The 15,169-nt window shown below is 42.0% G+C and overlaps 1 protein-coding gene across 6 annotated transcripts in view; it reads right to left on the bottom strand.

Moving 5' to 3' along the window:
- Positions 1 to 15,169, bottom strand: part of LOC124149489 (myosin-IIIb-like) — a 43,036-nt gene that overhangs the window by 11,107 nt on the left and 16,760 nt on the right. For all 6 annotated transcript variants that reach the window (XM_048394191.1, XM_048394186.1, XM_048394196.1 and 3 more), the window contains 14 exons: positions 14,684 to 14,800; positions 14,086 to 14,197; positions 13,817 to 13,878; positions 12,920 to 12,985; positions 11,979 to 12,098; positions 9,110 to 9,195; positions 8,849 to 8,944; positions 7,487 to 7,578; positions 6,580 to 6,744; positions 5,472 to 5,584; positions 3,858 to 4,054; positions 2,998 to 3,087; positions 2,215 to 2,332; positions 1,234 to 1,281 (listed from right to left, as the gene is read on the bottom strand). In XM_048394191.1, the coding sequence (XP_048250148.1) occupies positions 1,234 to 1,281; positions 2,215 to 2,332; positions 2,998 to 3,087; positions 3,858 to 4,054; positions 5,472 to 5,584; positions 6,580 to 6,744; positions 7,487 to 7,578; positions 8,849 to 8,944; positions 9,110 to 9,195; positions 11,979 to 12,098; positions 12,920 to 12,985; positions 13,817 to 13,878; positions 14,086 to 14,197; positions 14,684 to 14,800 (1,482 nt within the window). The remainder of the gene's footprint in view (positions 1 to 1,233; positions 1,282 to 2,214; positions 2,333 to 2,997; positions 3,088 to 3,857; positions 4,055 to 5,471; positions 5,585 to 6,579; positions 6,745 to 7,486; positions 7,579 to 8,848; positions 8,945 to 9,109; positions 9,196 to 11,978; positions 12,099 to 12,919; positions 12,986 to 13,816; positions 13,879 to 14,085; positions 14,198 to 14,683; positions 14,801 to 15,169) is intronic.

Genomic DNA, 15,169 nt, shown 5'->3' with positions numbered 1-15,169 from the left:
TGCCTTACAAGCATATTATTAGGATTAGCTAAACCAGCTGTTTTGTCAAAAAATATAAAAAAAGTCTTCTTAGTTTGTTGAAACAATATTTGTTCTTAATGTTATTATCTATACAAATAAAACACATATCTCATGTATGCATAAATTCAATGTAGGTAAATTAAATAAAAATGGTTTAAACTACCAGGTAAGTACCCCGGTACTGCTACTAATAATTAATGGAAAACAAACGGGTAGGTCATTACATAACAGAATTATGATTACGAAACAGCACCGAAAGATAATTTTTAAAAAATCAATAAAGATTCTTATACATATTATTCAACATTTCATTTGAACATAAGTGATCTTGTGTGGGTTTTTTCATTTCACCTAATTGTCAAAACGATGCTTTTCTTTTTAATTTCAGGGTATATTTCTTGTCGGTAGGTCCCCTAAACCAACTAAAAACTAACATAAGGCCTCAATTATCATCTGTTTGGTAGGCATGTTACTCCATAGTTTCCTTTCAAGTTTGTTTTAATCGATACTTTTAGTAAGTTTTCAGTAATGAAATGCATGTTGACGAAGTCAGCATCCATGCACTGAACGCTCTCAGATAGATGTATCACAAGAAAGCAAGTGTTTACATCATTTTTATAGAATAGAACACATTCTAAGGGATGCCCAAGGGATGCAACCTTCCACAGCGAAATGTGGCACCTTATACGACAGGTCCACCCGTGCCCCCATGAAAGGAAGGATGGAAGTACAGGCAACTGATAAAAGAAGTAATGGATACTTGTTCCACACATTGCATTCTCTCAGCTGACAAGATATATCAGCAATATCAGCATATAACAACTCATCAGTAGCTATGTTATCAACAAGGATGCGTATCTTTTTAGAAGATGATAAATTACTGATAGGGAGGACACTGTACACTATCTTAGGTTCAGGAAAGTGATGAACAAACTCATAATCTGTTGCCATGGCAACTTAGCCATGTAAATCCATCCTGACATTAGTTTGTTGTGGTACTGGCAACATTCACTAGATTTGAGCAGTCTTAATTTTCAAAAGTGAAATTCATATAATGTCTCACATTACCTTCAAAGTACTGAATAAGCAAACAAACAAAATATGCAGAAACAACCCATATAATTTGAAACATTGTCAGAACATCAAGTAACAAGAAAATAATAAAGTTTGTTGATTTCTTTAAATGGACTGGTTCTCGTCCTTAATAATCACCTGTCCGCATGGTTCTGTCAGAAGCCCCTTCCAGTTGGAGATGTGATGCTGCAATATATGAGCAGGGTTTAATATGGGCCTCCGTCATCATCATATCACATGGCCCTCCATCACACTACCATCTTATCACATGGCCCTCCATCACACTACCATCATACTACTTTGCCCTCCATCACAGTACCATCATATCACATGGCCCTCCATCACACTGCCACCATATCACATGGCCCTCCATCACACTACCATCTTATCACATTGCCCTCCATCACACTACCATCATATTACATGGCCAACTATCACACTACCATCATATCAAATGGCCCTCCATCACACTACCATCTTATCACATGTCCTCCATCACACTACCATCATATCACATGTCCTCCATCAAACTAACATCTTATCACATGGCCCTCCATACACTACCATATTATCACATGCCCTCCATCAGACTATCATCTTATCACATGTCCTCCATCACAGTACCATCTTATCACATGGCCCACTATCACACTACCATCATATCACATGGCCCTCCATCACACTACCATCTTATCATATGTCCCTCCATCACACTACCATCTTATCACATTGCCCTCCATCACAGTACCATCATATTACATGGCCAACTATCACACTACCATCATATCAAATGGCCCTCAATCACACTACCATCTTATCACATGTCCTCCTTCACACTACCATCATATCACATGTCCTCCATCAAACTAACATCTTATCACATGGCCCTCTGTCACACTACAATCATACATTACATACACCCAATTAAACTAGCATCAAATTACATGGCCCCTATCACACATTCACGCAACTGTCAAATCACATGATGGGGTGTACATGCAAAACAATGTCACACAGACATGTAGTTCCTGCCAATAATGGTAACAATTCCAGTCAGGACAAACTTGCACACATCTTTCCATGTACATGTACAATAGTTGTTGGGCAAAGAGTACTCACTGTTTTATGGTACTCGATTATGTCATGGAGTGACCGATGAACTTTGCTTTCTCCAAGAATGATAAACTTTCCATTTCTTATCTGGTCAATCATATAGTGGCGTGACCTGTCTTCCGCTCTGTCAACAAACAATATGTTACTGATTTCACTTGTAGCCAGTACCATCTTGATTTGAAGAGTGAGTGAGTTGGGTTTAACTTTGCTTTTAACAGTATTCTAAGTAATATCAAAGCATATCAGCTTGATGTCAGAGGAAAGACCAAAGTGAGGCAGGTCTTAGACTTTTACCATTTTGATGCCCTCTATCACACTACCATGGGTATGGTGCTGACAAACCTAGAAAAATAACCAGGGATTATTTGACCATTAAGGTTTCTGAAGCCCAGGGGATGCAACTCTGCACAGCGAATTGCGACGCCGTAGACGACTGGGCTACCCATGCTTCTTATGTGGTTTTACGCCGCTTTTAGCAACATTTCAGTAATATCACATCAGAGGACACCAGCAATGGGCTTCACACATTGTACCCATGTCAGGAATCTAACCCAGGTCTTCGGCGTGACGAGCGAACAGTTTAACCACTAGGCTACCCGACCGCCCCCTTACGTGAAGAGAGTGAGGGCAGCGGGAAGAATGCCCTAGTGCCTGGACCACACAGTTTTACCATGGACCATATCAGTCATGCTGTCACATTCAGACAACTTGTTACCAGGTTACTTGCAATATGAAACACAGTCAGCATAACCATGGTTACAGGTACACACAAGTATGTTAGAAGCTCACCTGAATGACAGGGTGTAGCCGAACCGGCTCTCACTGACTCGGATGAGGTAACAGCCAACTGGCATCCCTTTCAACAAAACCTCTGACTGCCTGTGAAAGAAATATGACACCTTACTGAAACGGTACATCAACACAGATTATGTTAGGCTTAAAAAAATAAAAGAATTGGTTCTTAGGCAATGACTTTTGAAAATATATCATGGTCGGGCGGTGTTTTTTTTTTGCTTGTTCAAACTACTATGTAACCAAATAAATAGTTGTGTACCATCAACCTAGGAAAGGGCCTCCCTAAATAAACAAGCATACAAATTCCTATTGCTGCCATGACCATAACACAAGATGTGCAGTAAAGCAGTGCGCATGTAAAAGGAAGTAACTGCGTGCTATATTTGATTGCATTGTTTTTAAGTATAAGGACTTTTTATTTTTCTTGAAAATGGAAATAAAAACGAAACATGCAGCAGACATTATGATGATGGAGGCGGTGCCTCAGAACCAAGATTATTATTTTTTTTAGCCTTACCAGGAAAGCAGATTATGTGGCAAGGAGTGAGTATGGTTTAATGATGCTTTGTATAGTGTTTCAAGTGGGAGGAAAGCCCAAAATGATGCAGGTCCACACAGGTATTGATGCTACAACCTAGAGTCAGGGTGAATTTGGGGCACATTGTTTGAAGGTGAACAGTGGCAGTTGGCTCCATGGTGGCCACTTCCCACTGAGGTCCTGATGCTAGCAAGAATAGTGTCATGTGTGACACTGAGACATCGTATCATGAGGGGATTGTCTTGAGTTAGCAGAGAAAAGTTGGTTTTGATCAAAGAAATCCCCCTTCAAGTGTGAGTGATAGCACAAGCCTTACTTCCTGGATATGATGCCGTGAAACCACTGGGCGAACTTCCCCGACTGTGGCTCCACGACGTTCTCTGTCTGGGTGGACTGGAACCAAATGGTTGTTGCCTTCCGCCCAGGGGCACCAAACTTGTTGCGATTAGAGGCATCAGCTTTGAAGTCATCCTCCATGACTTCATCGTCAGCATCATCGTCATCATCATCCATCTGGAAATGAATTGACCAGCCTGTAGATATGTGCTTAGTTTTACTACATCTACTCTTTATTTCAGAACATATACTCTTGGTTTTAGCAGATCTAATCTTGGTTTCAACAGATCTATTCTTTGGGTTCAACAGATCTACTCTTGCTTTCAACAGGTCTACTCTCACTTTCAGAAGGTCTACTCTCACTTTCAACAGATTAACTCTTGGTTTCACCAGATCTACTCTTGGTTTCAACAGATCAACTCTTGGTTTCAACAGATCTACTCTTGGTTTCACCAGATCTACTCTTGGTTTCAACAGATTTACTCTTCGTTTCACCAGATCTACTCTTGGTTTCAACAGATCTACTCTTGGTTTCAACATATTTACTCTTGGTTTCACCAGATCTACTTTTGGTTTCAACAGATATACTCTTGGTTTCAACAGATCTACTCTTGGTTTAACAGATTTATTCTTCGTTCCAACAGATCTACTCTTGGTTTCAACAGATCTACTCTAGATTATACCAAACAAAGCTGTGTTGGAGACTTGGTGCAGATAACTGGCATGGCCTAGATAAATCCTTGCATGTAACCTTTTCTTCCTACCAAATCTGTCCATCCACTTTTCCTATGGCCAATACTCCAATATACCCTTCCATCTGTCCACCCCATGCACTTGGCCTACACTTGACCCACCAGTCACCCATCCACCCTTTCACTCTCCTCCCTGACTTACCCCTGTCCTGCATGACACTGTGTGGGCCTGTGGCTTGAGGTAGCCTGACTTGACCTACCCCTCCGACATGACACTGTGTGGGCCTGTGGCTGGAGGTAGCCCTACTCGACCTACCCCTGTCCCGCATGACACTGTGTGTGTCTGTGGCTTGAGGTAGCCCTACTCCACCTACCCCTGTCCCGCATGACACTGTGTGTGTCTGTGGCTTGAGGTAGCCCTACTTGACCTACCCCTGTTCCACATGACACTGTGTTGGCCTGTGGCTTGAGGTAGCCCTACATCGACCTACCCCTGTCCCACATGACACTGTGTGGGCCTCTGGCTTGAGGTAGCCCTACATCGACCTACCCCTGTTCCACATGACACTGTGTGGGCCTGTGGCTTGAGGTAGCCCTATATCAACCTACCCCTGTTCCACATGACACTGTGTGGGCCTGTGGCTTGAGGTAGCCCTACTCGACCTACCCCTGTTCCACATGACACTGTGTGGGCCTGTGGCTTGAGGTAGCCCTATATCGACCTACCCCTGTTCCACATGACACTGTGTGGGCCTGTGGCTTGAGGTAGCCCTACTCGACCTACCCCTGTTCCACATGACACTGTGTGGGCCTCTGGCTTGAGGTAGCCCTATGTCGACCTACCCCTGTTCCACATGACACTGTGTGGGCCTGTGGCTTGAGGTAGCCCTATATCGACCTACCCCTGTCCCGCATGACACTGTGTGGGCCTGTGGCTTGAGGTAGCTGGTGATGGAGCCAGTTGGAGAGTGAAGTGGCACAGCAGGTGGCTGAAGTTGATCTGTCTTATTCTTGTCTGAAACACAAATGTCAAGGTCATAGGAGCATCTTGTGACTTTATCTCTTGGTCAAAATATTTAGCAGAAAAGACCAAAATTGTTAACGAGCTGATGATAAAGCTGATTTCATGCAGAGGATAACAACCGGTAGGAACTTATTACCAATCTTATTACAGAATCATACTGCCTTGTAACAGAATCATATTTCACATCTACCTCATAACAGAATCATACTACCTTATAACAGAATCATACTCCATGCCTTTTTTAATACAGAATCATATTCTACACCAACAACCAACAACAAAATGATACTTCCTTGTAACAGAATCATATTCCACACCTTCGTTAATACAGAATCATACTCCATACCTTCGTTAATACAGAATCATACTGCACACCTTCTTTAATACAGAATCATACTCCACACCTTCGTTAATACAGAATCACTCCACACCTTCGTTAATACAGAATCATACTCCACACCTTCGTTAATACAGAATCATACTCCACACCTTCGTTAATACAGAATCATACTCCACACCTTCGTTAATACAGAATCATACTGCACACCTTCTTTAATACAGAATCATACTCCACACCTTCTTTAATACAGAATCATACTCCACACCTTCGTTAATACAGAATCATACTGCACACCTTCTTTAATACAGAATCATACTGCACACCTTCTTTAATACAGAATCATACTGCACACCTTCTTTAATACAGAATCATACTGCACACCTTCGTTAATACAGAATCATACTCCACACCTTCGTTAATACAGAATCATACTGCACACCTTCGTTAATACAGAATCATACTCCACACCTTCGTTAATACAGAATCATACTGCACACCTTCGTTAATACAGAATCATACTCCACACCTTCGTTAATACAGAATCATACTCCACACCTTCGTTCATACAGAATCATACTCCACACCTTCGTTAATACAGAATCATACTGCACACCTTCGTTAATACAGAATCATACTCCACACCAACCTTTTGGCTTCTTGACATCCTCCTGCCTGATGCGGTCGTGATTAAGGCTGCAGGTCACACAAAGCTGCTCGATCTGCTGCAGAAGTCCCTCCACCAGATGGCGCTGCTCAACCGCCGCCTGACGTAGACGAGCAACACGACGACGTGCAACAAACCCTCGTGCAACTGTAGACATACAATCATAATATTGAGACAACAGGTTGAAGCACAGTTGAAGACTTGACCGGTGAGAGATAGTCATTTCATATCTTCTGAGTATTTTTCTGCAACCTTTTCCTGATATACATACAATTATGAGGAGATTCTCCTTCAATCCTGTTTCATTCACAATACTAATAATATTTGGCTATGCAGAGATTAAATGGCGGTGCCTTTATAACAATGTATGCTACTGAAGTTCGAAACAACTCAGGCTATGTCGAACAGATGAGCTTCGCAAAATTATGCCAATTATAACAAATAACACCTTAGACCTCTGTGCCTGTACAGTGTATATTTAGAAGAAGGTGAGGTGAGGTGAAATGGGGTTTAAAGTCGCGTCCAAGATTATTGCACTTATATAGCGACGTGCATGTACGTGTGTGTGTTTGTGTGGCTGCTTGTTCTAGTCCGGACTGATGCCGATTTATAGTGCTAGCTCACTGAGATACCATGCCGCAGTTTAACATGAATACCCCACTCAGACACAGTATACTGACTCCGAGCCGACCAGTCCTTGTTTTACCCAGACAGGGTAACAACAAGTACCATCTTTTAACGTCTTTTGATATGATACGGTCGGGGATCGAACCCCGGACCTTCCGCTCTATGGGCAGATGCTCTACCACTAGACCACGGAGGCGGTCATATTTAGAAGAACATCAAACCACAACACATATACAGAAGTTCCCCAAGGTGTTCTGCTCACGTTTCTGCAGCACCCGTGCTGACTTTCCAATGCGTTCCAGGATGTCGGCCAGCTGTTCAATGTGCCAGTACTTTAGGAACACCTTTGTTTTCCTGAACAAATTAATATCCAGTCTCATTCAGGTGCTTCCATAAAGGGCTACTCATAACGCAAGTCTCACGCAACAAGTGTATCAATAGTAATAACAATAATCTGTCCACTCCTATATTGCCCGGCACAATACAAGCATGCTAAACGTTACCTTGGTCAAAGAATCAGCAAGCTTTTGGTGTTGTGGGTATTTTACCCATGCATTTTAAAATCATTGGGTATCAGTAATTCTATCTGGGTATATCAAATTTCTGTTACCCACTAGTTTTTACACATGTGGGTATTTAAGTTAAATATTTAAAAACACTATTCATCTAGTCCCTGCAAACTGGTGTCGTGTGGGTTCGAGAGCTTTATAGGACTCAAAAATACCATGATACTTCCACAAGAAAGTGTGATGGCAAATGATCATGATGTAACTGTCATCGTGGAGTTGGGCAAGGTTGACTGAATGCCCGTTTATAATTTCAAAATAAGTTGCTGATTAGCTAATCGAATATGCAGGGTTACTTCACAATATTTTGATGATACGCACAAGTTTTATTTTTGTAGCGTATCTGTAATGTTCGTTGCGTATTTGATACGCTTGGATTTTATTTTACTGCGTATTTCTGCATTTCTGATGCGTATTTTACGCAGATACGCAGCTTATCTGGAGCTCTGATGCATTGCCAGTTCCCTGGAGATGATACAACACTAGCTGCCTGTTCAGCACTAAAAGGGACTTAAACACAGTGAATTTAGCAATGAATTTACCCTCCAATACTACAAACACAACAAATACAGTGTTTATTAACCAAGATGGGGGTGAGGTAAAATGGGGTTTAACATCCAAGATTATTGCATTTATAAAGCGACATGCATGCATGTGTTTGCGGCTGCTTGTACTAGTCCAGACTGATGCTGAGTTATAGTGCTAGCACACTGAGATACCATGCCGCAGTTTAACATGAATACCACACTAAGACACAGTATACTGAAACTCCGAGCAGACCAGTCCTTGTTTTAGCCCCTTAATGCCGAGTGCCAGACAGGGTAACAACAAGTCCCATCTTTGAACGTCTTTTGGTATGATGCGTCCAGGGATCAAACTCTGGACAGTCTACCACTAGACCACAGAGGAGGTCTTAACCAACATGGCATGGAAAATAATCTCCATACAATACAATGGCCAGAAAGGTTCTTGTGTGAGCTGGATGATCTCGTACTTGCTGAGAGTTGCGAAATATTCAGGTTTAGAGGAAAGTTAGCTGTGAGTACATGTGTACTGACCCAATGTGCCAGCCACTGAGGCCGCTAGCCTTGAGAATCTTCTTGCAGTTGTCAGAGGACCCCTTCAGTTTGTGCTGACACAGCAGAATCTTGTACCTATAAACGCAAGGGTTAACTGTACTGACTCCTGTCATTGAAAACATCCACTCTAATCTGTCATATGCATTTGTTCATTAAATATATTACAATGGTATACAGGAAAAAGGAAAGAGATAAAATATATACACTAAACGTTGTCATGAGAAAGAGGTAGAAGCATACTTGTCAACAAAGTCCTGGAACAAAGGTCTCACTGCAAAGCCCTCCCGGCGGATCTTTGTTGTCTCCAACATGCCAGTGTACAGCAGCTACAACATGCACAGCAAATGCATCACCACTACATGCACAACACATGCACACACATGCATCACTACAACACATGCATTGCTACAACACATGCACAACACATGCATTGCTACAACACATGCACACACATACATCACTACAACACATGCATCGCTACAACACATGCATCACCACTACATGCACAACACATGCATTGCTACAACACATGCATCGCCACAACACAACATCACCACTACATGCACAACACATGCATCGCTACAACACATGCATCGCTACAACACATGCATCACCACTACATGCACAACACATGCATTGCTACAACACATGCATCGCCACAACACAACATCACCACTACATGCACAACACATGCATTGCTACAACACATGCATCGCCACAACACAACATCACCACTACATGCACAACACATGCATTGCTACAACACATGCATCGCCACAACACAACATCACCACTACATGCACAACACATGCATTGCTACAACACATGCATCGCTACAACACATGCATCGCTACAACACATGCACAACACATGCATTGCTACAACACATGCACACACATGCATCGCTACAACACATGCATCACCACTACATGCACAACACATGCATTGCTACAACACATGCATCGCCACAACACAACATCACCACTACATGCACAACACATGCATCGCTACAACACATGCACAACACATGCATCGCTACAACACATGCATCGCCACAACACAACATCACCACTACATGCACAACACATGCATTGCTACAACACATGCACAACACATGCATTGCTACAACACATGCACAACACATGCATCGCCACAACACAACATCACCACTACATGCACAACACATGCATTGCTACAACACATGCACACACATGCATCACTACAACACATGCATTGCTAAAACACATGCATCACCACTACATGCACAACACATGCATAACTACAACACATGCATCGCTACAACACATGCACAACACATGCATTGCTACAACACATGCACAACACATGCATCGCCACAACACAACATCACCACTACATGCACAACACATGCATTGCTACAACACATGCACACACATGCATCACTACAACACATGCATCGCTAAAACACATGCATCACCACTACATGCACAACACATGCATCGCCACAACACATGCATCGCCACAACACATGCATTGCTACAACACTCCATGCTCCATAACTGAGTTACTTCCCTTTAATTATGCAACTCATGACAGATGACAGAGCAAACAGATACATCCACTCAATCTTTATTCAAGACATACACGTTTTAAAAAATCTGTCATGGAAGTTTGAACTTTACCACATTTTGAGGTTTGAATTTTAAACAATAATTCCAAATTGTCCAGATCGCCTGTGTTCTCGTAATACTTCTCAGAAATCATTAACGGGCACATTACGACTTGTCATGTCACACAACCAAAGATATAATGCATCTTCCAGCTTCTGGTGTTTTGCTACACGGGATCCTGATTGGTCATGTGAATTTTCCGGGAGATTTAGCCACTTCTGTTTGTCTTTTAAAATGTCACCAATTGTCGATTTTCCTATGGTATGTCCAAATTCAGTGCCATAATGCTTACTGATGGTTTCTAAACTTGCTGACGGGTGTTTTTCTTTAAACAGACAAATTTCCCTTTTTTCTCGTGCTGTAACTGCGTGTCGCTTACGTTTAGCTGGTCGACAGGCCATACTCAGTTTGAAGTAACAACTTTGACCTCTGACCTCCACAGACGCCATATTTATCGAATGGGATTACATGTACAATAAACAAGCTCGTATCAAACGTAACTCAGTGTCACTTGGTTAATTGACTTCTCACGAATCAAAGGATTACCACCAGCGGAAGTGTATTGTCGGGGTAAGTGAGACAATTTTATGTGCATTTCAGTGTTTTGTGTATGAAAATGACCATCCGGTTCCGGAAACTGAATTTCCGTATATACGGGTAAATTTATATAGTAATTATTTCGTTTTGAATGATAATCATCCGGGAACTGAGGTTTCCGGATATCTGAAGTCCGTATAAGCGGGGCATGACTGCATGTATTAGCGACTTGTAGTGAAAAACTTAGCTATAGTGAGTTTTTGTCATGTGACAAACCATGGGTCGGGGTATGTCCTGGTTGGTACCCGGGTCCTACTCGGGACCCACCCGACCCAAGTACCCGAGTTCCCTGTCCCAGCCCTAGTGTATGCATACCTCGGCCATGATGTACCACAATAGTAACATGTTATAACTGTCATGTCTGCCTACCTCGGCCATGATGTACCACAATAGTTACATGTTATAACTGTCATGTCTGCCTACCTCGGCCATGATGTACCACAATAGTTACATGTTATAACTGTCATGTCTGCCTACCTAGGCCATGATGTAACACAATAGTTACATGTTATAACTGTCATGTCTGCCTACCTGGGCCATGTCATGTACCACAATAGTAACATGTTATAACTGTCATGTCTGCCTACCTGGGCCATGATGTAACACAATAGTTACATGTTATAACTGTCATGTCTGCCTACCTGGGCCATGTCATGTACCACAATAGTAACATGTTATAACTATCATGTCTGCCTACCTAGGCCATGATGTAACACAATAGTTACATGTTATAACTGTCATGTCTGCCTACCTGGGCCATGTCATGTACCACAATAGTAACATGTTATAACGGTCATGTCTGCCTACCTGGGCCATGTCGTGTACCACAATAGTAACATGTTATAACGGTCATGTCTGCCTACCTGGGCCAGAATGTATTCATCCATGAACATCTCAGGCTTCTTGACATGGTTGGGTTTGAGACAGCGGACAAACACCGGTGTGGCTGACTGCATCCGCTCCATCAGGATGTTCAGGGAGGTCTGCAGCAGAATGAGACAACCATGTTGAATACCTGTGTTTCAGTCGTTGACATTATCCTGCTCCCATAACACGGCCATGTCACAGTAGGAATCAGGAATGAGCTACAATGGTCTCAAATACAATCACTTGTACCATGGTGATGACAGGAATCGCTTGTCTCTGTCCTGAGTGTCACAACTATTTCATCAGTGCCATTATAGATCTTTGAGAAGACCAAACCCAAAATATTTCCAACTCCTTACATCTCAAAAACAAGTCTGTGCAACTATCCAAAAGTTGTATGTTCTACCAACATTGCAAACAACATATTTGCTGTTTTAAAGCTTAACAAGATATATTAATTAAAGGAGAAGGTCATACAAAAACGTCAAGTATTTGGTGAGGGTCTTCTAACATGCTTTTGATGAGGTGTAACTTACTCAACACAATCTCCTCATCGCCCACCTCAATATCCGACCAGTAGTTACCGTATTCGACTTAATAAGCGCCCAGGGCGCTCTCAAAATTAGGATAGGGGGCTCTTATTAGAATATTATTCTGGTGAAAAAAGAGAGTTGAAAGATAAATTTCATGGTTTCTGCTGACACACTGAAATGTTTATATGGGACAGATACATTTTTCCAGAATTTAATTGCCCATAATTAAGAATGCATATAACACACGCGTGCGTATTATACGCGAATAAATAAGTCTTGTGTACGTTGATCAATCGGAAGGAGTGCTAATTGGGATTGTTCACTAGCCAATATATTAGCAAATATCGCCCTGGGCGCTTATTAGAGCGGGGCGCTTATTACGTCGAATACGGTATGCTGCTTACCTTGAACTGTGCTCCCACTGTCACCTTCCGCTTGGCTCGGATCTTGTCAGGATTTACTTTCCTCAACTGGAAACAAGTTGACTTTATAATAGGAACCCTATCAATATGTCCTGCTTGTGAATTTTCAGTGGCTTTATAATACTATCTATATGTCTAGCTTGTCAAAAAGGATTTAATGTCTTGATGAGATTCAATATGTTACAAATGTCATTTCATGTCAAGGGACATTTCAAAATACTTGGAGGTCACTATATGTCAGTTTTTATATCATACCCCACATCAACCCCAAAACCAGATATCAGCTTTTATCACATGCAATATTATCAAATTGTAAATTGCAAGTGAATGTGATACATTTTCACCTTGTTTGGAAAACAGTGTCTCTTGGAAACTAGCTGAGGTGACAAACAGACAACGCAGTATGGGACCTAACTCAAATTTTGCCTATTCAAAATGCACCAACAAGCCATATCAGCCCGGCAGAGGGTTTAATACGGGTCTGTTAACTGCACCCCCTGTGATATGACCGTCTACATGTTGGCTCTATGGCACATGCAAAATACCTCATATCATTGATAGGCATATGATACACAGGTCTATGACACATACTGATAAAGGCATGCATCTACAGCTATCCTGCTCAATATACTGGTGTACAGAGAAGGAGTGGTACGGTGATAAACACAGATTTTAACCTTATTCCACTCATATAAAGGTGATCACTCTTTCTTGTGGGAAGAGACCCAAACAGATACAGGTTTCAATGATTCATATCTTCTCCACACCTACAAAGGTTAAGACACGGGTGTGATTGTCCTTGATTCATGTCCACATATACAGGTCAAGTCAGGTATCTGAGTGTCCCTTGATTAAGATGTGCAAGTGATATCATCTCACCCTGGATGACTTCCTCAACGTCCGTCCTTGTAGAGACAAGCTGCCAGTCCTGGTGATCTGAGCTGGAGAAGATAAGATGGCAGATTTTCAATTTTGATATATTACAAGGTCACCATACATTTAAGCTTGACAGAACAGCTGGGGCAGCACACAGTGTTTGACATGGATGATTGTCTGTCATGAACTAAACACATTTATTAAATATTTCCATTATAGATTAGGTAGATTAACCACACTCTTACAGAGTCCAAACATCATTAACTGCTTACCTCTGAAGATGGTCTTGACCAGTGATGTGTTGCTGGATGTGAGGATCTCCATGATGCCAGATGGCAGTGTGTCTCGGTTCTTCTCCAACCACCGGGTAGCATCATACTCCACCTACATCAACATACAGCAACCAAAACATGTCATCATTGTACTGAGGAGATAGAAAGAGTATTGTGAGTGACATCACACCGTGCCAGCATAGTGGTTGGAAGAGTTATCTCACCTTGCCAGCATAGTGGTTGAAAGAGTTATCTCACCTTGCCAGCATAGCGGTTGGAAGAGTTATCTCACCTTGCCAGCATAGTGGTTGGAAGAGTTATCTCACCGTGCCAGCATAGTGGTTGGAAGAGTTATCTCACCTTGTCAGCATAGTGGTTGAAAGAATTATCTCACCTGGTCAGCATAGTGGTTGACAGAGTAATTTCACCTTGTCAGCATAGTGGTTGACAAGGTTATTTCACCTTGCCAGTATAGCGGTTGAAAGAGTTATCTCACCTTGCCAGCATAGTGGTTGGAAGAGTTATCTCACCTTGCCAGCACAGTGGTTGACAGAGTTATCTCACCTTGCCAGCATAGTGGCTGACAGAGTTATCTCACCTTGCCAGCATAGTGGTTGACAGAGAAGTTGACACTCCGAGTCTGCTGTGATGCCCCAAAGTACTGGTTCTTCTTGAAGTGCGATGTAATCTTCTCTACATATGTCTGGTCAGTGGCCTGTCAGAGAGACAGTGAGTAAGTAATTGTTTACATGTGCCTTTTTCAGTATTTCATTAAAATGTTCACATGTTATTTTTAATGCAGAAGTTGGGATTTCTGTTTGGGACCACATAGTTTCTTTTCCAAAATATATCACCCAGCATTTCCAGTAAACGAATTCGTCATTTTGTCATAGTGACTGATTTACGACACCCATTGTCTGAAGAACATTTAATTGCAAAGGCTCGTTACCCTGGAGCCATGACATCTATATGCCTTGAAACACTTAATTGCTGTTATTTATAAGATGCTAACCCTAATTGTTAATCCCCATTTTTGTGTACATCAACTGTCTGCCATCCTGAACGAGATGTGCAAGTATGTCAC

The sequence above is a fragment of the Haliotis rufescens genome, unplaced genomic scaffold (genome assembly GCF_023055435.1).
Source record: "Haliotis rufescens isolate VD_foot unplaced genomic scaffold, xgHalRufe1.0.p SCAF_1, whole genome shotgun sequence".
In the NCBI taxonomy this organism is placed as follows: domain Eukaryota; kingdom Metazoa; phylum Mollusca; class Gastropoda; order Lepetellida; family Haliotidae; genus Haliotis; species Haliotis rufescens.
The sequence above is the reverse complement of the archived record's forward strand: the minus strand, read 5'-3'. Positions and strand labels throughout refer to the sequence as shown.